This window comes from Vombatus ursinus, unplaced genomic scaffold, assembly GCF_900497805.2.
Source record: "Vombatus ursinus unplaced genomic scaffold, bare-nosed wombat genome assembly UNPS02014848.1, whole genome shotgun sequence".
NCBI classification, from domain to species: domain Eukaryota; kingdom Metazoa; phylum Chordata; class Mammalia; order Diprotodontia; family Vombatidae; genus Vombatus; species Vombatus ursinus.
Window position 1 is genome coordinate 1,799,485 of NW_020954626.1, and position 24,972 is coordinate 1,824,456.

At 33.4% G+C, this 24,972-nt stretch overlaps 1 protein-coding gene across 2 annotated transcripts in view; it reads right to left on the bottom strand.

The window, feature by feature from the left end:
- Positions 1–24,972, bottom strand: part of TRPM7 (transient receptor potential cation channel subfamily M member 7) — a 135,860-nt gene that overhangs the window by 31,881 nt on the left and 79,007 nt on the right. For both annotated transcript variants that reach the window (XM_027840771.1, XM_027840770.1), the window contains exons 12-22: positions 24,832–24,966; positions 21,396–21,449; positions 18,071–18,211; positions 17,416–17,550; positions 15,951–16,231; positions 14,005–14,233; positions 12,023–12,178; positions 11,798–11,941; positions 10,830–10,958; positions 6,190–6,459; positions 2,151–2,325 (exon numbers count right to left, since the gene is read on the bottom strand). In XM_027840771.1, the coding sequence (XP_027696572.1) occupies positions 2,151–2,325; positions 6,190–6,459; positions 10,830–10,958; positions 11,798–11,941; positions 12,023–12,178; positions 14,005–14,233; positions 15,951–16,231; positions 17,416–17,550; positions 18,071–18,211; positions 21,396–21,449; positions 24,832–24,966 (1,849 nt within the window). The remainder of the gene's footprint in view (positions 1–2,150; positions 2,326–6,189; positions 6,460–10,829; positions 10,959–11,797; positions 11,942–12,022; positions 12,179–14,004; positions 14,234–15,950; positions 16,232–17,415; positions 17,551–18,070; positions 18,212–21,395; positions 21,450–24,831; positions 24,967–24,972) is intronic.

A 24,972-nucleotide genomic window follows, 5' to 3' on the forward strand; every position in this document is an offset into this window, starting at 1 on the left:
GCATGAACTATGTCCTAAGGGAAAAAGAGGAATCTATGAGGCAAAGATAAAGAGGGAGTATATTCCAGGTATGGGGGATAGACAGTGCAAAGGCAAGGAGATGGGAGATACAGTGTCATGAATAAGGAATAAAGAGCCAGTTTGGCTGGATTACAGAATGGGGAGACTGGAAAAACAGGGCCAGGTTGCGATGGACTTTAAAAAAAGCTAAAGTGAGGAGTTTCTATTTGATCACAGAGATAATAGGAAGTGAATGGTGACATAGTAAAAAGAAAATTACTTTGGCTGCAGTGTATAGGTCAGAGTAAAGCGGTGACAGACTTGAGGCAGGGAGACTGATGTAATAGTCTAGGTGAGAGGTAATAAGGGTCTGAACTCAGGTGTAAGCTATATGGGGAGAAAACACTGGATGCAAAATTTATGATGGAGGAAGTAAAAGTAAGATTTTGCAAGGTTTCAAACCTGGGAGGCTGAGAGAACGGTGGTGCCTTTGACAGAAATACAGTTGTCTGGGAGAGTGGAAAGTTTGGGAGACAGACTGAAATCAATTGTGGACATGTTCAGTTGAAGATGTCTCTGCGATATCTAGCTTGAAATGTCTAGGAGGCAACTGGAGATGAGGGACTGAAGTCTAGGGAAAGCATAGACTGTCAAAACTAAGGGAACTTGATGAAGTTATCCAGAGGGTGTCTGTGAGAAACTCTGTGAGAAAGCTCCTGGCAGAGATCTTGCATTTCATGGGGGGAAAAGACAGGAGAAGCAAGCAAGTGTATAGTAGCTATTGGTTTTTGTTCCTTAGTGTTTTGATGCCATAACACCAGTGAATAAAAACCCATGAGAAGATAGCTCCAATTCCTCCTAAAGAGGATATAAGGAAAAAACCAAAATCCCCTACATTAAATGGGAGATTTTAATCTCCCTAATATTAATCCCTAATATTTCTTTAGTTTTATGCATAGGCCCACAAGTGACTACATCATTATTAAGAAATGAATTGTCTTAGAGGTTTGATAAAAATATAATCCCCTCTACCCCATTATGTTCCTTTAATCAATCAACATTTATTAAGCACCTACTATATGGTAAGCACTGTGCACTGGAGATTAAAACAAACAAAAAAAAAAGGCTAAAGACAGTCCCTGGTCTCAATGAGCTTAACAGGGGAAACATGCGAACAAATATAAAGATATAGCTATCGTATGCTGGAAGAAAGTGACAAATGAAAAATGAATAAGGGTCATGTAAACCAAGAATGCGGTGAGGCCACTGAAAACGCACTTTCAATTTAATATACTGAGGTAGGCTAGGAGGTACAGAGCCAAGGCAGACAATCTGCATATGAATACAATTGGCTAAATATTCTCTTGAATCCATTTTCTCTTAAGAGTAAAGATGCAGAGAGAGACATACTAAGAAAGAAACCATAAATTGGATTAGACTATGTTGAGGAAAAAATGATTCTCGGATTATATTTCAGCTTATTAAAAATTAGACACAGTAATACCATAGTCAAGGAACACCCATATCAGATATAATCTGATGTCACATTGTGGCATAGTAGTGACTCTGGCTTCTTAAAGTCTATGCCAATGGAACTCTGAAAAGACCAAAACTAATTCTTCATCAACTCATCTTTTTTCTTTAAAAGTGCCAGAACTTTTGAAAGGTTAAATATTTTGCTAGGGAATCTTTTTTAAAAAAGTTGTATGAGATTCCTAAAATTTTACATTTCGTGATGACTCAGAAACATTATCATAATAACAAGTTTCTTTTTTGTTACAATGTTAGCTGCCATTACCAATATGATTCTGTCTCATTTCCCTTTTTGTTTTTTGCTTATTCCAGGGTAGGTTACCATCTGATGCCTAGTATGTTAGATAGCTAAAAAGGTTGTGAATAAGGGACTCAAGTCCTCTCCTACATATAAAGTACACAGAACCATAGCATTATGGTTCTGACTATGTTGGACCATCTAAATTTATTTCTTAGTTCATAGCCATGAATTCTCTAGGGCTGAGGATGCCAAAATTCTAATTTCTATACAAATATGATTTTACAAAAATACTCCTTGGATCCATAATGAGTTCATGTTTTAAAAAGTCTTATTTTAATATTAAATAGCACTTGAATTTTAAAACATAAAATCTTACCATCAATTTCATATGCATAAACTTCACCAAAAATCATCCAGTATGGATTAAAAACAACATCTTTAGCAAGCCTCCAAGATGGTGGTTCATGAGGATAAAGTATTGCCTGTCTGGGAACCCCAAAACTGAGCAGTACAAGTGCCATAATTACAACGATGTAAAACATGTTTGCCACCTGTTTAAAAAATGGTAATAATAAAAATAAATGAAAAAGTGAAAACGTATGATTTTCATTAAAAAAAATCAATGTTAAGAAAATTTCTTATTTTCTTTTTTCCTCTAATATTATTCAACAAGACCATACTCTGTAGTCAAAGAGAATATAAACTGCAATTCATCAAGAAGATCAAACTGATACGTTTTGAAAAAAGGTATGTATTTAAGTCAGTATTCCCCAAACAGAAATGTTATATTAACTTTGATGTCTCTAAGTTTCCCAACTAAAATAAAATTTAAAAAAGATTTCAAGAGGTTTTTCTTTACTTATGGCTTATACTTTAGTTACATTTACACATATAGAGATAATTAACAAAATTAGTTACAATGGAAAAATGGCAAATAAGTATGATCAGTAAGTACTAAAGGAATTCCCAAGAGAACAATATGATCAGAGGTTACACAGAAGAAAGGGTAGCTTTCAGACAGTAAGAGTAAAGAAGAGAAGGATTTCTGGAGGGCTATCATAGTCCATAGTAAGAAGTTCAAATTCTGAAAGGTTCTAGAGAACATTTAGATAAATTTGTCTGAATGGTAGTGGAAGACAATAAGTAGGTGAGGGTAGAATGAAGAAGGTCTTAAATCAAAGGCTAAGTACTTGTTTTTCTTAAGTGATGGTAAGCTACCAAAGGTATTTGATCAGTGGAATAATATGATAAATTACATTTATAAAAAAACCCATAAATTACATGGTTATTATTTATCAAGAAAAAAACAAAACAAAACAAAACAGAACAATTCATGGTAAATCAAAACTCTTCATCCCATTTTTGGCCAGCACTCATTATTAAGTTCTTCTTTGTGTTATGTAGAAATGTATTTCCCTAAAATTCTCTCTTACCAGTTTAACTATGTAGGGTCAAACAAAATAAACCTAATCTTTTCATAAAACTCTTCAAATATTTGGAGTAGACAGTTTTTATGCCTTGTTACCTTCTTCAAGCTTTCTCTTTTCCAACTTAAATGGCCCCAGTCTCAAATTAAATGCTGTCAAAGCCCTCTGTCCTCTTGGTTGCCCTATTTTGGACCTGTTCAAATACACTAATGCGCTTCTTAATACAAGAATACAAAGGATATGGAAGTTTTATTCACTTTCTTAGTGTAATTTGATATTCCAGAATGACTGAATCTGTTCAAAGATCTATATAAATATCCTATTATTGTAATGGCCTTCTTACAACCCCTATAACATTTGACCATTCCTAGTTTTGGTTATTACTGACAATTTGTTGGGTGGGAGGTGAAGCTTCAATTGTTTTGATTTGAATTTCTATTAGTAGTGATGAGCTATCTCTGATATGGCTGTTAATAGTCTGTACATCTTTTGAGAACTCTGTTCATCTTCTTTGACCACTCATCCAAAGGCCTATGGCTTCTGGTTTAACTTCCATTTCTTATTCTGTACATCAAATCTTTATCTGGGATATGTTTTTTTCCTAATTACTTTTTTTATTCTGATTGTACTGGTTTTTACTAGCACAAAATCTTTTCAATATAATGCAATGAAAACTACTTATTTTATGTTTTGTGATCATCTCTACCCTATCCTACCATATATAATTGCGAAAGCTATCTGATTTGATTTTTTTCCCTGATTTTTCTTCTCTTTTTTTTTTTAGGGTGGAATCTTTAATATTCACATCAAGAATTCATATGATTTTATTGTGGTATGACATATTATGTTGGTATAAACCTTTATGTCCCCAAAGTTTAGTGTTTATCAAAAGTTAGGTTATTGAGTTCAAGTGTTTCTGATCCATCATCATCTATAGTAGTCTATTCTATTAATACTCTTTTTATTGTGGTGAATGAATATAATTGAATATTACTAAAATGTTGAGTATGAACAGTACAGGAAGGCATGGGAAGATTTATAACTGATATAATTTTATCTAAGTAAAGAACAAAAACCAGAATATAGACAATGACTACAATAAAGTAAATGGAAAGTAAAATAATAAAACTGTAGCTGAATGCTCTGTAAGTATACTTGGCCTTGGAGAGGAGTGGGGAACAAAATATACACTTGATGTATGTGCTGCTTAGATTTATTGAATTGCTTTTTTTCCTTTCTTTTAAGGAGTAGCTCTCTGAGTAGGGCAGGGAGGACAGGAAATGAAGGTGATGAAAAATAAATGATATCAATCAAAAAATTTAAAAATACAACTTTCTTCCCTTTTGAAAAACAGGGTACTATATGCCAGGTTCTGGCACCCTACCCATTCTCCACAAACTTTCAGACTAGAGATAGCTATTTCCAAAAGATCACAACTGTGTGAGCCTTGAAAGTTGAATTTATTTAAGTTACCTAGGTTCTCTCTTACTATCTTTCCTTACATATGTTGGACTTCAATTTCCTTTCCACTCTGGAGATTCTTTTCACTGACATAAAAAATGAAAGCAAAACAGGAGTTGAATAAGTTGGCTTATAATTCCTGAAACATCACTATACCACATAATTCTACATGTGTGATCACTTGATAATAAATTTAAAACTTTCTTTAAAAAGGCCTCTAAAGGACATCTGATCCAACTTTTTCATTTAAGGATATTGAGGCTCAGAGAGAATAAGAGGTTTGCTTAAGATTATGATAGCACTTTGTACTATTCACAAACTGGTGTGTGTGTGTGTGTGTGCGCACGCGCACGCCAGCGTGCACGTTTGAAGCTGGAGGGGGAGAGTTATCTAAGTAAGCGTTAATATCCTTAAGTTTAAGAGCAATGTTTTTATACTTCTTCCACTTTGTCCGACACCATTCAAAATAAGGCACACTACAATAAATATTGTGCAACTGACTGATTTAGCTTTTTTATTTTCTAATCTATTTTCATAAACATGGTTTTATTTTATTTATTTATTTTCGGCTAGGCAATGGGGTTAAGTGACTTGCTTAGAGTCACACAGCTAGTAAGTGTTATGTATCTGAGGCCAGATTTGAACTCAGGTCCTCCTGAATCCAGGGCCGGTGTTCTATCCACTGTGCCACCTGGCTGCTCCTCTAATCTATTTTCTAGGTTAACTAGCTAAGGGAACAAAAAAGATAAATTCTACATGAAGATTCAGTCCATCAGATTACAAATACATTAAATTCCCTGTTTTCCTCTGAGGGTGGGTTTATAGTATTATTAACAGTTAATTTTTTCTAAATTTGACCACAAATCATCAGACCATTTGAAATTTTAAAAACACAAAGACTAAATATACTGGTCAACAAGCATTTATAAAATGCTTATTATGTGCCATGGCTAAGAGCTAGGGATAGATAAGGTAAGAGTCAGTGGTAGTCTCCCCATAAAGTGTGGGATAAGGGAGTAATGTAGAAAATATTAAGGTTGGAAAGGCAGACTGGGGAAGGTAGGTGGTAAAAGGCTTTAAAAACCAACCATTCTAAATAATATCAAATATCTTCCCAATATGCTAATAAAATAATCTAATAGATTTTTAACACGAATCAAATATGCATTATGACAATGATGTTTGTCATCTAATTAAGGCAGATGTTCAGTTGTTTTTCAGACATGTCTGACTCTTTGTGACCCTATTTGGGGTTTTCTTGGCAAAGATACTGGAGCAATTTGCCATTTCCTTTTCCAGATCATTTTACAGATGAGGAAACTGAGGCAAACAGGGTTAAATGACTTGCCCAGAGTCACATAGCTAGTAAGTGAGACCAGATTTCTGACTTTAGGCCTAGTGCTCTATCACTGCACCGCCCAGCTTCCTAAGGCAGAGATGATAGTAAAGATAAACGTTTTCATTTTTATGAAGAAAAACCTTATGCACACATGTACATTATTGATATTTCATTTTACATAAACTTACCATTTTGCCAATCATCATTACATAAGGCCCCGCCTGTTGATTTACAGCTAAAAAATCCAACAACCGGACATACCAAAAAATAATATTAAGACAGTAAATCAGTCTTCCAGCAACAAATATTTTATCATTTCCAAATTTCCATTTTGCTCCAAATCTTAGTCCAAATCCAATGAAAAAAGTCACAATGGCAATTGTATCACTGATGTTGAAGTAGTCACTGAACCACACTTTAATTTTCTGGCTTATTTTTCCAGCTTCAGACATAAAAATCTATATAAAAAAAATCAAGTTAAACATTAGATTTTTTTCCCCTTCCACAGGCTTATCTCAGTACTTTAAAAAGCCCAACATTTATCAAAATGATCCAATTCAAATACTGTATAAAAATGTATTAACATTACTAAGTGAAAGCCACTGAACTATATAATAGGAGGACAAAGACAACAGTCCAACCCTCAAAGAGTTTACATACTATTGGGGGTGGGGGGCGGGGGAACGGAACACATGTACAAATAAATGCAAACTAATAATTTCAACAAAGAAAGTGATCTAAAAACTGGGGAGGATCAGAATATGCTTTATGTAGATAGTACCTAAGTTATGATTTGAAGGAAGCTACAGATTCTAAAAGTTGCAACCAACTGTGTGCAAAGGCACAGAAATGAGAAGTGAATATGACTAAAAGCTAAGATGAGTTTGACTACAAGTAACACTAAATAGGACTGGAAAGAAAGGTGAGAGACATATTGCAAAAGGTTTTAAATGGCAAGCTTATGCATTTGTATTTTGTGTATTTATATTTTATCCTAGAGGCAAAAAGAAACTACTTTAGAGTTCTGCCTTTTTTTTTTTCAATGCTTTTTTTTGGGGGAAGGGGGTGTGAGGCAATTGTGCTTAAGTGACTTGCTAGTATGTGTGCAAAGTGATAGCACAAATACAGCAGAGTCTATTTCACTACAAAGAATAGATCAGATGTGAGAGATACAGAAAAAGTGGAATCAATATGGCTTGGCAACCGATTAGATAGGGGGTCATACTGAGAGAGAAGGAAGAGTCAAGGAATGTGACAAGCTATCAACAACCATATTAAAGATGTTCCAAATCACTATTAGAAAAATGCACATTACAGCAATTCTGAGGTTCCATCTCACATTTATCAAATTTTGGCAAGGCTGACAAAAAGGGAAAATGGCAAATGTTGGAAAGGCTGCAGGAAGAGAGGCACATTAACACAAATGATGATGGAGTTGTGAATTAGATCAGTCACTAGAAAGCAATTTAGAACTGTGCTTAAAATTACCAAACTGAATCAGTGATACTACTACTACTAGGCCTATATCCCAAAGAGATCAAAGAAAGAGGGAAAAAACTCGTAAGTACAAAAACATCGTTAGCAGTCTTTTTGTCAGGTCAAGAACTGGAAACCTACTTATCAATTATAGAACGGCTGAACAAATTATGGAATGTGAATATATGGAATGCTACTGTGATGTAAGAAACAACAAAAAGCACAGTTTCAGAGAAAAGTGGTAAGACTTGTATGAACTAAAGTAGAATTAAGTGAACAAAAGGAGAAAGTCACATATATTAACACTGACACTACTTACTTGCCAAATATCAATCTAGATTATTCCCACCTTCCTTTCCCTTTGTACTCAAGCTTGTATTGCTGAATGGAGCTAAACGAAGTCCAGTCACTAAACTGTGGTGAGTGAGATCACATAATCTCAACTGGGCCCTCACTACAGCAAGGCAATACCACAGTATACTTTTCAACCTCCTCAAGCCAAGGAATGAATGTAGGGAATTGTTATTCAGAAGTTAATACTCGCCAAAGAGAAGGAAGATGTTAAAGCAAAAATGATGGGACCCTAAGGATAAAAAGGCAAAAGCCAATCCATATTTTGTCATGAACAGTAACTTAGGGAAAGTAGATTTAATCATGTTTATTTTTTGAGTGTTCTGATATTCCATCCCTTCTTTCGCATTTCTCAATTTTGTTAGATTTTTAAAAGAACCAGATTTTAGTTATAAGTAATTCATTCATATTTTGTTTTCCAATTTGTTTAATTTTGGGCTTATTTTGATTTTCTAATTGTTGAATTGTATATTCAGTTCAGAAATCTTTTTCTATTTTCTTAATGCATGTTCTCAGAGGTTGTCCTGAGGACCGCTTTAGCTGCATTTCAGAAATTTTGGTACATAAGTTTCATTATGATTCAATGATTATTTTTACAATTTTCTTTGTTCCACTCAAATTTAAAGATGTCATTAAATCTCAATTTAGTTCTATATCTTTTATGTTCCCTGTATTACTATTTTGTTCCATTTTATGCTGAAAGGATTTTTACTATTTTTGTTTTATTTAGAACTCCTTTGTGCCTATTTTTATAAAGGTGCCATATGTTGCTGAAAAATGTGTATTCTTTAATCTTCTCACTTAAAAGATGTCCTATGTCTTTCAGGTCTAAATTCTCCAATGTTTTGCTGACTTCTTGAAATCTTTGTTTTTGTTTCTCTTTCTGCTTGATTTGTCAAGTTCAGAAACAGGAACATTATAGTTTACTACAATTATTATGTTATTATTTTATGTATTTTTATAATAAACTTTTCCTTTACAGGTTCAGATATAATGCCAGCTGGTGAATATAAATTTAGTACTCTACTGGTTCATTACTTACATTTTAAGAATAATAGTTTCATAATACAGTTTTCCTTGACACTGTGAATTTTGGTTTTTACACTAATATCATTACTTAACTCTTACTTTTTCACATTCATGTGATAATATCCATTTGTCACTGTCTTTCATTTTTTACGGTTGCTTCATTCACTTCAAGACTGCTAGGTTTGTTTCCATTTAATTTTTTTCTATTGCTTTTTTGTTCAGAAAATAAATTTCAATTGAGAAAAGGAATTAATATTGTAGGATAGCATGAAATTTATAAGGGAAAATAAGTCAGAAAGGAGGAAAATCTCTTAAGAATGATTTTTGAAGGCACAAATTAAAACAGTAACAACTAAGAAAAAGGGATGTTGTCTAAAGCAACCAATATGGGTGGATATACAAGGAACTCATCAACTTAGATGAGTTCAACAGTCAATAAACATTTACTAAGTGCCTATCATGTGCAAGGCACTGTGCTAATTGAGGAACTGTTTCTTTCACAATTTCTCAGCCATCTTGCCATAGCTGCTAAAAATATTTCTTAATTTACCAGTTTCTATGACTAAATTTCCACGGACTTCTGATACATAATTTAAAGAAATAATGAAAAGAAAACTTGTAATCTACTAGGCAGCAAACAGGTATTTGCTGTTAATACAAAGGATAGGCGATGACTCAATGTGAGCAAGAATTTAAGATACAAAGAGTAACGGAGCAGTAAAGAAAAGATCCCTAACTTTTAGGAAGTCATACACTATTACTGAACTCACATGAATTTTAGTCCAAAGCAGAGACATACAACAACATACCGAAATATTATGAAAAGAAGGTTCTTGCATGTTTGTGGTGTTTGTTTTACATGAATGGCAGGAAACAGAGGTGCTTTGGTAAAATAATGTTTCATAGTTATTTCAATTCCATCTCTTAAATCAAGAAGTCTGCATTTTCACATCATAGTTCAAAAAGCCCCATGGGTCCCTTTTTTTCCTGCGGGATAAAAATACTAACTACTGCTAAGCATTTGAGCGCTTCTTAATCTGGCTCCATACACCTTTCCAGACTCATTGTACGTTACTATCTTTTACTCACTTCAGGTCCCAACAAAACTGGCCTACTTGATGTTAAGTGTAAAGAAAATTTTATCTCATGAGCTACAATTTTTCAGAAGTTGTTTCCCATGACTAGAATGCATTTCTTTGTCGTATCCAGTTAGCAGAATCCCTAATTCCTTCAAGGGTCAGTTAAATTGCTACCTTCTGCACACGCCTATCCTAATTTCTCTAGTCGCTAAAGCTCCTCTCCCCCCACTAAGTAAACAACTATAAAAATATTTATACTTATTTGTGTATAAGTTAATTACTTCCAAAAAAAGACCAAGGTTCTTTCACTATGTTAATTTGCCTTATCTCTTTTAAAAATCATCTTCTTTGGGAAAACCTTTCAAGATTAATCACATCCAGGGACTGTTTTACTTTTGCCTTTGTATCCCCAGCACCTAACACAGTGCTTGGGACATAGAAGATGCTTGATAAATACTTATTGTCTGCTCATTAGGTTGTAAACATTGATGCAGACATTAACTGAAAAACTAAATTAGAAAGAGTGTAGCATAGACCAATACATTTAAAGTTTATTTTCATTTGTGCCTATCTAGAAAAAATGCTTTTTTGCACATCTGAGGAAAACAGCAAATAAAGAAATGGTCTAATCCGCTTGGAGATGGCCCAAATCCAACCTTTCTATAATTCTGAAGTAGAAAAATTTCTCTGGAATTGTAGCAGCTCATCCAAACCTGGTGGAAATCTTAATTGCATACTTAGCTTCTCAGTCACATAATTTGGCTATGTTTCTTGGTTACACAGTGGGTGCCTAAACACTAAATTATATGGCTAACCTGACAATTTCTGTATTAGAAGTGTCATAAGTAAAAGAGCAAAGTAATTCATAAAAAAAAAAGGTGTTACAAACATACCTCACGAATTTTTTCAATCGCATAGGTGAAAATGTAAGCAATAACAATCCATTCTTGAACTGAAGGTAACTGTTCCATTTTCACAAGAACCACAAATGTATAAAGCATCAGAAATCCTAGGTACGCCAACTAAAAAAAAAAACAATTAAAAAATTAAATATCTAAAAATGTTTATTTAATAATATGGAGTTTTAAAGGCACGTTTTAGTGTCAAACATTGGCTAATATTTTTATCCTGTTACCTTCCTGAATGTAAACCTTAGAGTAACTTGCTAAAGCAAACTTTATCAATAGTGTACAGTGTACTGCACTTACTATGAGGCAGCTCTGTGGCACAGGAAATGAAGAGCTAGATAGAGTCAGGAAGGTGTGAGTTCAAATGTGGTCTTTGACACTCTTTGTATAACCCTGGGAAACTGCCTTACTTTTTATCATAAAATGGGGATAATAATAGCATCTATCTCCCAAAGTTATCAGGAAGATAAAACGAGATAATATTTTTCAAGCACTCTACAAGCCTTAAAGCACCATATAAGTGGTAGTTGCTATTATTATTCTTATTATTACTGATGGATTACTATTACTGATGTTACTGATCATGCCAGTTAAACTTCCTAATATCATTTCCACCATTCATTCCATTGCATAAACTATTTTTTTCCCACTATGCTAATCTGTCTCACCTCTTTAAAAAAAATCATTTTCCATAGGAAAAGTTTCCAAGATTAACCTTACCAGTCTCTATTTTATTTCACACTGATTCAGGTTATATAATATTAATACTTCATTATATACTGCTATACAAATGATTCCTTTTCATTACAACACAGTTTAAATACTTTCAGGGACAAATACAAGCAATTTGGTAATTACAACAGACTGAGCTGTATTCATAGAACTGTTCCTAACTCTTTTAAAAACCACATTAGGTTAAAAACTAAAACAAAAAACATCCCAAAGATACTCACTGTGTTAAACCAAAATTTCACAATTGGTGCGTGATAAAAAGCATAAAATTTTCGAGTGATAGGAAGTTTTTTTGGTTTTATTTGCATGTCAATTTCAGTCTTTCCTTCATTATTTTCCAAAATTCTGATTTCCTTGAAAATTTCCTAAAATAAAAAAATTCATTAGCTAGTTATTCATATTAAACTTAAAATTTTGCTTCTTTTACCCATGCACTGTTTCCTTACCAAAGGAATTTCTTCTGTAATGTTTTGGAAGTTGTTTTCACTGTCTTCCATGGTCATTTGATGAGCATCTTGAGACTGTGGAATGTGGGACATTTCTGCCTTGGTTTTATATTCCAGCATTAGTATGGCAGGTGGGACTAAGATGCTTAATATCACCTAGAAAAATTTAAAGACTTAGAATTTGCTTTATAAAAAATCAGTTTTAAGTAAGACCAGTAAAAGATCTAGTATAGCTTTTAATAATGTAATACAAATAAGTTTGTTTATTTTTTCCTTGTAGAAACTAATTTGACTAAGGTAAGAAACTCTGGTGAAGCAACTCCCTCAACTATGTAGTCTGGCAATTGCTCTAGGACTTGTTGTGCGATGACTAATATCGATAAACTTAACCTTTCCCAGCAATACAAGGATCTAACACATCTCCAAAGTCCTCATGATGGAAAACGCTATCTACATCCAAAGAAAGAACTATAGAGTTTGAATGCTGATTGAAGCGTACTATTTGCTATTTTTTTTTCTTCAGTTGAGTTTTGTTTCCTCTTTCTGGTGGTTCCTCCTATTGGTTCTAATTCTTATTTACAACATCCCTAATATGAAAATATGTTTAATAGGAATGTATATGTATAGCCTATATCAGATTGTGTGCTGTCTTGGGGAGGAAGGGGGAGAAAAATTTTAAACTCAAAAGGATATGGAAGTGATTATTGATAAATCAAAATAAATTTTAAAAAAAAGAAAGTAACTGAGGCACAATGAGGTTAAATTATTTACTCATGATTCAAAGGTGAAATGTGTGAGAGGTGGGACTTAAGCCAAGGTTTTTATAACTCTAAGAATGACCATTTATGCTTCGTACCATGACTATTACTAGAAAAAAAAAAAAAGGAAAAAGTTTGGGGAAAATTAGTTTCCGTTATTTATGTATGAAGTTTAAAGAAGCCCAGGTTGAATTCTGTTATAGAGCAAACCACAAAATGTCAAGATTTGTTTTGGTTTTTTTGGGGGGGGGGTTGTTTTTCTAAATTTCTATACTTACTATAAACACAAGGAAAGCATTCTGCAAAATGAGAATATAGGCCAATTATTTTCTAGGTTAGTTCATCAAATCTTAATCTGTATAAATATTTTGCCTTAAATTCATATATTTCCTAATCAAGGAGTTTCAAATTTAGAAATATTATTTCAACAAAATATTCACAGTAAAATAAAACAATCTCCATTAAGAGCTACTTCTAATTTTAATCTGAATCTCTTTTTAACTGTTCCATAGCATGGCCTGTGCTTATTCAGCATGTGCATCTATAAAGAAATGTAAACAATAAAGGTTCATTTCTACAGTGACTTTCATCTAATGCCTCAAAACTGAAGCATAAAAAAATTTATATAATAGGTTCTTCTTTGTCAATCTTTCATCACTATTTTTAGTAACTGAATAGTATCCATTACAAATCTATCTATATGTGCCTGTAATTAAGGGCTACTTGCCTGTTTACTGCCTTGTATATTCCTGTACCTTATTAGGAAAAAAATAATAGAATATCAGAAGAAAAGTTTAAGATACTGTCTCCTTATAAGGCAAGAAACAACACAAACATTTAACCAAAATTCTTAACCTTAAAATAACCACAACAAAACAAAAAACCCTACTAATAAGGCCACAAAAATATGTTACTAGAGGGATCCAGTACTGAACATGGCACCCTCTGTCTTTATAGCTACCAGAACAACCAAAAATAGTCAGGGGCACTGGACTTTACTTACAACTTGTTGTTCTGTCACATTTCCAGCTAGGTGACTAAACAGTAATCACCCTAAGTTCCCTGTTATCTACTGAGACTTTAGTGGCTAACATAACCAGAATATGCCACTATCTGGCACTACAAGCTAAGGCACTTCCAGGATCTTTCTGTTCTAGAAAATCAAGACAGCTATCTTATTTAGCTTGATATATCAGATGATATGAATGTTGTTATGAAATATACCTTGTACCATGAATTTTTTCTCATGTTCAGCCTTCCCATCCACATATCAGATAATAGCATTTGTGTACAAGTATGAGCAACAAATGGTCGAAGTCTTGAAGATACTGCTAACTTAAGACAAGTTGAATTACTCCAGTTTTTTAACTCGTATGTGAGTAATTTCATAGCCATTGTTTCATCTTGTCTGAAGGATTGTTCTAGAAGCTCTACTGCCAGCTGACCAAAATCACTATGAAAGGACAAAAGTAGATACAAATTACTGAATTTTGTTTTTCATTCATGGAATTTCCTTTTTATGCTATCCTACACCATTAATCTCCTAGGGCTATGCCAACCACTAGTCTAACATAAGGTTTCCTATTTACTACTTTTAAATGTATAACACATATTAGAATTATTCAAATGCATACAAAACTAAGAAATGTTTCCAAACAAATCAGAAAGGTGAACATTATTTCATTGAAATGTGAAGCGTGCCTCTTGGTATTTTCACAAGTCCTAAAATTAAGGTTTCTTTGTTCACCTTCCTGGGAAACAAATCTGTGGGCCTCTGGGACAGGAGAAAAGCCAGGACAATTTAGGTGATGTGTGGTATCCATATAAAATCTTAAGGTGGGAATGGTACGATGCAAAAATCTATACAGATGAAGTGACAGGGATTTAACTGCAAATAAGGACAACTCATGCTGCCATTACAGTGAAAAACCCTCTGAAGAAACTACTTAATGCTTATTAAATCACGTAGAAGAGGGCTCAGAGTTTCTACTGGCTAAGTATTATTTTACAAGTATACATGGGCTTGTTGTTCTAGAAGGCTTGCCCATAAGCCAGAGAGCTTGTTGTTTTAGGAGGTGTGCCCATTATAAGCCCTCCAGAAAAATCTCTCCTTCCTTTTCATGCACAGTATAACTATAATCCTATTACAGTATTAATAATTAAATATATATAATACCACAGAGCTTCCTAACTGGCTACCCCAACTCTGGTATCTCTACACGCCAATTCATTCTGTATACAAAGTAAAAACCACTGTGTACTTGCTTTACACATTAAAATTTTCAGTGACTACTTCCTCACTTCATATCAAATCAAGTCCAAAAAATTACTCAGAACTTGAAAAAATACACAGAACAGTTAAAAGCTGTGCAAAAGTAGAATGGACTGCTTCCAAAGGTATTGAGATATCTATCACCAGAAGTGTTCAAAGTAGATTCTGGATGACCACCGGTCAGGGATGTTGTAGAGGGGATTCCTGATTCAGACACAAGTTGGATACGGTGATCTCAAAAGTCCCTTTGAGCATTAAGATTCTATGATGCTATGATATATACTATATGCTAACGGCTAAAGAGAATACCTTATTCCTGCTTCTATACTTTGTGGATAGAATGATTACTGCATCCCCTTCTTCTGTGCCTATTAAGAAATCATGTGTCCTTTAAGACCCAGAACAATTCTATATCATCTACTTTTTTCTTACTGTCCAAGTGTCAACTTAAATCTCCTGTGTTTAAATGTCTATAATTAGTATTATGCAATTGTTGTGTATATGGTTTATTTATCAAGTAATGTACTACTTCGTAACAAATCTATTCTGTTGTCTTGAACTGTACACACACACACACACACACACACACATTTTATTTCCACCAATTTGGCTGTAAATTACTTGAAGTCCCAAACTTATATCTTTTGCAATCACCACCTAACATCTAAAATAAATATTAATTTTACATAAACTTAAACCAAAAACCTCCTTTTCAGATGCTTAGGTAAAAAAGAATAGCTTTTTAAAAAAAATATCTTTTAAGTGATACCCTTTCTTAACTTGTAAAATAAAAGTAAAAGCAAATTACATATTAAATAGTAGATGGCATTACATTAGTCTTTTTGTTATTTTATTTTTTGTTAAAAAGAAATTCCATATAGCAAAATGTAAAATTTACTTTGAGTACTGCTTCAGTTCCTCTGATGTGTCATCAACCAGGTCACTTTGTTTTGCTTCATATGCCATGGAACGATACATCTTACAGGCTACTAATGCTTTAGCCATGGATTCTTCACCATGCTGCCAGAAAAAAAGGGCCATAACTTGCCTCTTCATAAGGCAAGCCCAAATTAAGAGTTCATTGAGTGGATAAGGAAACCGCCTAGTTTCAGGATCATCAATATCAACAATTTCATCTTTGGTTCTTTTCTTCTTTCCTTCTTCAACAGCAGTATCGATCTTGAGAAAATTAAAAATAAGAAGGTAAAAAAAGTAGCGTGGCACTTAAAACTTAGTGTAGATTTTATAAAATCAAATCCACTTATGTTTGCAATTTAATTAAGACATTATGCACAATTTTGCCTAAGTTCACAAAACTGTAAACAAAAAATCCAAGAACTTCTCAAGGCTTTTCTTGGAGTAGGTATCCTATTAAAATCATCCAGTCCTACTCTCAAATAATAAAAAAGGCCAAATTATATTACAAAAAAATGACAGTTAAAACAAAACACTCCATATAACAAAGACTCCAAGTTGTAAACTGGCACTCATATTTTTTCATGTAATATCAAGCAAAACAAATTGAAGCATAACAAAAGAATTCAGATAGTGCCTTGAGATGCATTATAATCAGAAATGGTCTGAACATTTTTTACTGAATGAAATAAGGTCACAAAAGGTTTACCCAAATATTAGGGAAAATAAATAATGAAGGTGAATTTTCATATCCATATATATTTTGTTATCCATAATGTATTTCTGTCTTATCAAAAACTCTCATTGCTCTATCTGAATATATTGGGGAAAAGAGAAAGAGAACAAACATTTATTAAGTGATTACTATGTGCCAGGCATTGTTTTACAAACGGTCGCATTTGATTCTCACAGCAACTCTGGAAATTAGGTGCTATTATTTACCTCCCTATACAGTTGAAGAAACTGAAGCAGTCAGAGATCAAATAGGTCACAGAACTGAGGCCAAATTTGACCTTGGGCCTTCTGACTCCAGGCCCAGAGTTCTATCCACTGTACTACAATATCCATGGCTTCTTTATCTTTCTGTAACATGTCTATGAATTTGTAATATTTCTGTTCATGTCTCTGAATTTATATGCCTACAAATTGACTTTTAATGCCTTATTACGCATTTTAAAAATACTTACAAACAGTATGAAAGAGTATATATCATTTGTCTTTGCACATTTATTTTTTTCCATGAAGAACTAAATGATCTACTTTGTTATGTCAATGTTACATGGGAAACTAGATTCTAAAATGTTCAGTGTGTAACAAAAATTCAAAATATTATTATGGAACATTAAAAAATGTCATGTGGCTTTACTATAGTAAATAATTAAATAAATACATAAATAAATAAATAATATGGATCAGGTCCAAAGAGGGTGTTACTGAAACAAAAATACCTTTGGTCTATAAGGCTGTGCTGTCTTGATGAAATGATTGTGTCGCATTTTTTCCCTTTTGTCTTCCCTATTACCAAAAGATTCATGACTTTTTCGCAATTGAGGAGTGCTGCTGGAAGTATTTCGTCCAGATCGCTAAAAATGAGAGTTTTGTTAGTTTGCATAAATGTTTAATATAGTGACATTTAAAGAATTTGGAAAAATCACTAAAATTCATATATAAATTAGATGATATAAGTGAAGTTGAAGTTAAGTATGCAGTATCGATCTTGAGAAAATTAAAAATAAGAAGGCAGAAAAAGTAGCGTGGCACTTAAAACTTAGTGTAGATTTTATAAAATCAAATCCACTTATGTCTGCAATTTAATTAAGACATTATGCACAATTTTGCCTAAGTTCACAAAACTGTAAACAAAAAATCCAAGAACTTCTCAAGGTTTTTCTTGGAGTAGGTATCCTATTAAAATCATCCAGTCCTACTCTCAAATAATAAAAAAGGCCAAATTATATTACAAAAAAATGACACTTAAAATGACACTTGATTTGAACCCTATTATTTTATAAGCCCAACAGATTTCTTACAAGGCCTAATATAATTTTTCTTCTGAGTTTACACCACTACGCATTCACTATTTTTAAAAGAAAATCCACATACCCGATTATTACCACCAAGGCTGTTGTATATTACTCGGAAACGTTTTCGAGTATAAGTGCATCTGTAGGTTCCTCCCATGAGGTATTCGATGACAAGTCCTATATCAATCAGAGTTATCTTATATCCTGGAGGAAGGTTACCCTAGAAATGAAACATTATCATTAAATCTGTAGGATAAAACTTTTCTTTAACTAATTGATATAGAAATATGAACAATCCACAGATTAAAAATGTCCTATGTATAAATGGTTTATTTACATTTTGTATGACTGGGCTCAACCAGGTAATGAAAAACGGTCCCTATGTTTATTAAATTCATTTCTAGCTAGTGGGTGGTTAAGCAGGATTAGCTGCAAGGGAAGAGGAAAAGACAAGACATTCCTGACTTAGTGATGCTCCCTTCTGGAAAGGAGTGTGTTAGACCTGAGATCTAGGTCCTAAGAGTAGCCTAAAATGTAAATTTAACCTACAAAGATACTGGAGTTAAAGGGAATGGGACTCATTCATGAATACTAAATCTTCTCAGTAACTGAAGCAAGAGTTGTGAAGAGGGAAGAAGACAGATTTTTCTCCAAGTCTACAAATTCCTTTCTACCTACATATTGTAAAACATATTTTTCCACAGGAATTAATAAACGTAGTGCTTAAATTCCCGGACTAGTTATAACTTTTATATAGAACAGCACTTTATATACTATAATTTCATTTGATCCTCAGAACAACCTGTGAGGTAAGAAAATACTAAGGTATTTGTTGATAAGGCTCAAAAAGATTAAGCGACCAGCACGTACTTTTTAAGAGTTAGAAAGCTCCCTAATGCCCACATTATAATGTTGACTTTGACCCACTTAACTATATTGTTGTTCAACCATGAAACTACTGTATTTGAAATTTTTGAAATTCAGTCATTTCAGTTGTGTCTAACTCTTTATGATCCCATTTGGGGTTTTCTTGTTAAAGATACTAGAGTTGTTTACCCTTTCCTTCACTAGCTCATTTTTACAGATGAAGAAACTGAGGCAAACAGGGTTAAATGACTTGCCCAGGGGGCACACAGCTACTAAGTGTCCGAGGCCAAATTTGAACTCAGGCCTTCCTGACTCCAGGCTCCATGCTCTGGATAGCACTGTGCTACCTGGCTGCCCATTTAAAATTATAGTAATACAAAAATAGAATATTTTTTACATTATCACTTAAACAGATTTTTAGGTGCTAGTATGGAAATCTAATCCCCATTTATTTCATTGTTTCTACAAGAAAATGCAGCCTAACATCCCAACAACTGACTTAAAAATGAACAGTCTGAACACAAAATGATTATAAACATAAAGGGGGGAGTGGCTGTGTCGATTATACCTATAATTTTTATCATTGTAGTTAATGTAAATCTTGATTTGGGGGACCTTTCTATTACAGAACAAATAATAAATCAGACATGCAGGCATGTGTCTATATACTCAAACAGCATTATTTAAAAATTTATTTCTTCCATATGGTTTATATTTATGACCTAATTTTGGCATTCTGCCATGACCCATTCTTCCCAGATACTGTTCCTATATCTCTCTTAATTTATTTCATGATATCTGTTTTTTAAATTTTGTAGTTTAATATTTCATGTCTGTTTTAAGGAAAACTTCATTGCAGAAGTCCTCAAAAATCACACCAAAGACATTTCTACTTTATTATTGTCTGTCTGCCTAAAACCAGAGCTTATAATTGACAATTTCTTCATTTTAAGCATGTTTATTTAGCTCCCATGAAAGCTCCTAACAATAAACTAATTCATTCTGTATACTAACAAGTGCAAAAAATAAATTTTACTACAGAAAATGAGATCTCTGGCAGTGTCCATTAGCACAGGAGAATACTGGAAATAACAAACTGGCTGGGGATGAGAGGACAATCACACAGGAAACAAAAGTTTGAAACAAGCAACTTCCTACCTCCTCCTTACCCCTCAAAAATTTGTACTTCTTACATATACAAATAATTTTATATACTTTGGAAAATGCTCAATCATCCTTTCTGTCCCTTTGAGTCCATACTACCTATGAAGAAAAATGTACATGGCAAAATTTTTTTTATAAAAGATTTGGGCCTGTTATCACAGCAAACATAGAAAGTATAGCTACATCAACTCACATGTTTGGTGTCAGAATCAACTGTTTCTTCCTACTAGTTCACATTGCAAATATGAGGGAGAACTCCTGGACCCAAAGCTTGCCATCTTTTTCTCTCATGCTAATCACTTAAATGTTTCCTTCTGAAAGAATCTTAAGTGGTACCAGTTTAAAAAAATAGAATTGATAAACAAGAATTAGAATATAATCCAAATCTTTCCTCCTGGATTGTCATCTGATGAGAGTCAAATAAAGGGCACTGAAATGAGGAACTTAGAAACTAAACAGTCAAAGATTTTAAGGGGAATAGATAAAAACTAAATACTTCCAAATTAAGCATTCACTGGGCAAGATGTTTTAAATAAAGTCATCTGAGTATATACAGACACAGCCTCCTAAACAAATAAATGAATAATTTTGAGAGGCAGCATAGAGTTGCATAAACTATAGATTGTAGGTTTGAGCTGCCAATATACCCTGATAATCATAATTACAGCTAAATTAGAATACACCACAAGATCAAAAAACTCAATGGATTTTTGATAAGGGTTATATAAAATTATGCATACAGAATATTTTGAAGAGTAAAGTGTCACATAGATGTATACTTTTATTTCTGAATTATTCTAATATAAATCAACCTAAAAATCTTTTATTGTTAATGGGGAAGGAAAGATAGAGGGGTACAGAAGAGTAACATGACAAGCTTCTTTCAGGAGTCACTCATGCACTTAAGTATTATTACAAGTCATTACATTTTATAATTTTTAAAAACAAACTTTCATTAGCAACAATGCAAATTAATAAACAACCAAATCTAGACAGAAAGAGTTCCTTTGTTTTCATGACTCTTTAAGGACATATTTACATTTATATTTATGACCAGTGATTTCACTGATATGATAATGCAGATCAGTAACTGCTCTGCTCTATGAAGTCTTAGAGATTTGCCGGGGAACTGAGAGACTAAAAGACTTGCCCAGGATCACACAGTCAATAAAGGTCAGAGGCAGGAGCTGAATTCAGTTCTTCTTGATTCCAAGGCAAGCTGTCTATCCACTATGCCACTACCTATCTTGAGGAATATTAGAGGAAATTACAAAAAAAAAATAGTTATTTTGCCTATTAGGATAACTCTATCTGTTAAGTCCTATAAAAAAAATTAAGGGTTTACTCTATTTTCAAAGAAAATAAAAACATACCTGTTTGACATCTCGAACAAGGTGAAATAGCATTGGATTAGTTGGGCCTTGTTTCTTCATGGAAAGTGAGGAAAAACAACATTACAAATATTAAAATTACTAGAAAACTATCAATGAAGCTTAGGAAGAATTCAAAAACAAAGATTAATTTATAGAAAGATTCTGAGCATATTGATCATTCATACAAGGATTTTCTCATAAACTACCAGATATTTTTAAGGAAGTCAAAGTGGAGAGAATGAGCATCTCAAGTCAAAAGCTTCAATGCTGTTTATAATGGCCCAGGTGACTAGGTTATAATATCAGTTTAATTAGTCAGTAAGGTAAGAGGTAGTTGTTATCAACCAAGTACAATAGACTTTCCTGATTTCTCAACTACTAGTGCCTTTCCTCCTAAAACACCTTTCCTTTGTATTTATTTCATATATATCTATGTACCTGTTTCTTCCCTTGCCAGTCTTTAAGTTCATGAAGGACACGGACTATCTAATTTTTTTCCCTTGTATTCCCCAGGGTCTAGCTCCATTGCTTACTACATAGCAAGCACTTAATAAATATTTGTAGACTAAGAAATTATAGTAAAGCATTATTATAAAATTAGGATTCTGTTATACTGTAGGTAAAATAGTTCAAAATACCTAATGATTATTGTCTCAACAGTAAAAGCTCATGAAGTAGGAGTGATTGTATTCTAGTAGAAATAGTAAAAATATATTAAAAAAAAAATTTGTATGTACAAACACAAATACTCAAAAATTCTATGATTTTGTAAGTCAAGAGAATTCATCATGTAAGAACTTCTGCCAAATCTACCTCATCCCCTCCTCTCCATGTGTGAGGCTCACATCAAGTTCCTCCTTATTTATGACTTGACAATAAGTTCTCTCCTTTTTCTAACCTCTTCTTGGAAATCTGTATCATAAAGCCTGTACTGCTAGTGATCTGTGACATCTTTTCACAATGCCCTGGCTCTCTGATAGTCTCTCTTCCCAGTAAAGATACCTAAGACATAAAGATTTTAAAAAATTTATTGAGGGAAATCCAGTTTCAAAAATCAACACCCTCTCTCTCTGAGCTTCAGTTTCCTCAGCTGTAAACTGAAGTATTTGGACTAGAATACCAATAAGGTCCCAAAGGTTCCTTTTTAGTTCAAAATTTCTGAGCCCTCAAGGATAAGGACTGTCTTATTTTGCCATTTTGTTTCTTTCAGTGCTTACCACCGTGTATTGAATAGTGGGTGCTTAAAAAATAATTACTGACTCTTTAATCTCCAACTAAATTATAGCTTCTAGAGGTGAGGGATTATACTTCTTTGTATTACTCTCCTGTAGCTAGGAAGGAACAATTAATACTACATGTTCACTAACAGTCAAATAACTGGTTGTAGATCAAATGAAGAAATTTTAGAATTCTTTATCAATGGTACAATGAGAATGAAGTAGGATTTAATGTACAAACACTTCCTTTATAGACTTCCTTGAAAGTACTGAGGCAATGGAGAATCCAAAGTCCTCTTAACAATTAGAGACTTTAGGGTGCAAAGGAAGAATATGTGAAAAATAGTACAGCTTAATGCAATGGGCACTGGAATGCCAGTAAGTAGATGTCTGACTTAGAAAAGTCACATTACCAGTCTGCTTCAGTTTCCTGATCTGTAAAATGAGTAAGTAAGAATAAATGAGTTACGTTCTTTTTTCTAGATCTAAACTTCTATGGAACTGTTTCTAAACATATTTCCAAAAAACAATATTTTATCATAGCAAGGAAAAGAAGCATAAAACTAAGAATTTAAAATGTTTTAAGATTTAAATTATATTCAAAGCTAGGTAAATATATTTTAAGTAAAATAAGTAAAATAATGAATTGCATTCCACAAGTGGGGAAAAGTAATGCTTCACACTTTTAAAAAGATGGGAAAGACATCTTTTGATTTTTAACCATTATAATAGGCATTTATAGAGAGTCCCCATCCACTGAGCTTTCTCTTTTTTTGAAAAACAACAAAAAACCCCACCAGCTAATCAAAACTAGCTGATAAATTAACCTCATCTAACAGCATATGCAAAACCATCAATGAAAGAAGATAGAGTTCCTCCAATATTCTTCAAAACCAAGAGTTTCCATTACAAGTATACAGCATTTGACTTCTTTTTTTTTTTGTGAATAACTGATTGGGAAAGTATAACAAGTAGTGGGAAGCAGAAAATTTAGTGAATTGGAAGGGGACAGCTCACATACCAGAAATGGAATCAACAGATAAAAGAACACAGGGAATCGTTTTAATATAAGTGAAGCAATTTAAGGAAAAAAGGAATGATATCCATGTAGAACAGCAGAAGAACCTTTTCTTCTCAGGACTCTTTTACATGCTTAAACATTATCAAGGACCCCCAAAGAGCTATTTATTGACGAGATATGGTTGAAATATAGCCAATTCTCACTTAATTTAAGCTTTCCTCTCTGCTCCAACATGGCTTCGGTACATGAAACAGAAGAACCCTGGCAAGGCTGCACTGGAGCTACTGTCACTGCTGAAGCCCCTACATCTACACTTCCCTGTGGGAGCTGAATTTGTGGAATGAGAATTTAAGTAATGTGAGAACTGTCCATATACAAAGAAAACCAGGCCTCACACAGATACGTACTTGGAAAAGAATATAGTAATACCTGAATAATGTCTTAGTATTAGTATGAGAATAGTTTCAACTGGACAAACCTCCTGAAAGGGTCTTGGGATCCATGAAAACACTTTGAGAACCACTAACATAATGGAATTCAGTCATAATGCATGAGACAATGGAGAACTACAAGTTAAGATGTCCCCAAATGAACTGATTATCCACTCTGGTGACTCCCTATCGCCTTCAGGATCAAATAAAAAATCCTCTCTTTGGCATTCAAAACCCTTTGTAAACCACCTCTTCCCATCTCACCCAACCTGTTCTAGTCTTCTTATACCTTATATGCACCTACATATTCTCTGATTCAATGACACTGGCCTACCTGCTATACCACAAACAGGACACTACATTTTTGGGTGTCTTCTCTAGCTGTCTGCTTTTTGTGAAATGCTCTCCTGCCTTATCTCTGCCTCTTGGCTTCCCTTTAAGTCTAAGCTAAAATAATACTTTGTCAGGAAATTTTTCCTACTCCCTCAATTCTAGTGCCTTCCCTCTGTTAATCATTTCCTATTTATCTAGTGTAAAGTTTGTTTATACATCCGTTTGGTGCTCGTCTTCCCCTTTAGATTGTGAGCTCTGTTAACAGCAGAGACTGTTTACCTTTCTTTGTATCCTCAGCATTCAGCACAGTGCCTAGTACAGAGTAGGCACTTAATAAATGCTTTTTGATAAAGATGGAAGACATGACATAGATAGTACTTTGAGCCTTAAAAATATTACTTTTGATACAACTTTTTCAAATTTAAAATACTTACTGTGTTATAAAGTTCTTCTAGCCTAGGAATTGTAAGGAATTTGTGCATGCTTACTCCATTTTCAATAAGAAGTTTTACAAATGCAACTCTATCCATTACAAGTGCATCTAACATAGCTTGTTCCAAAGATCCAACCTAAAA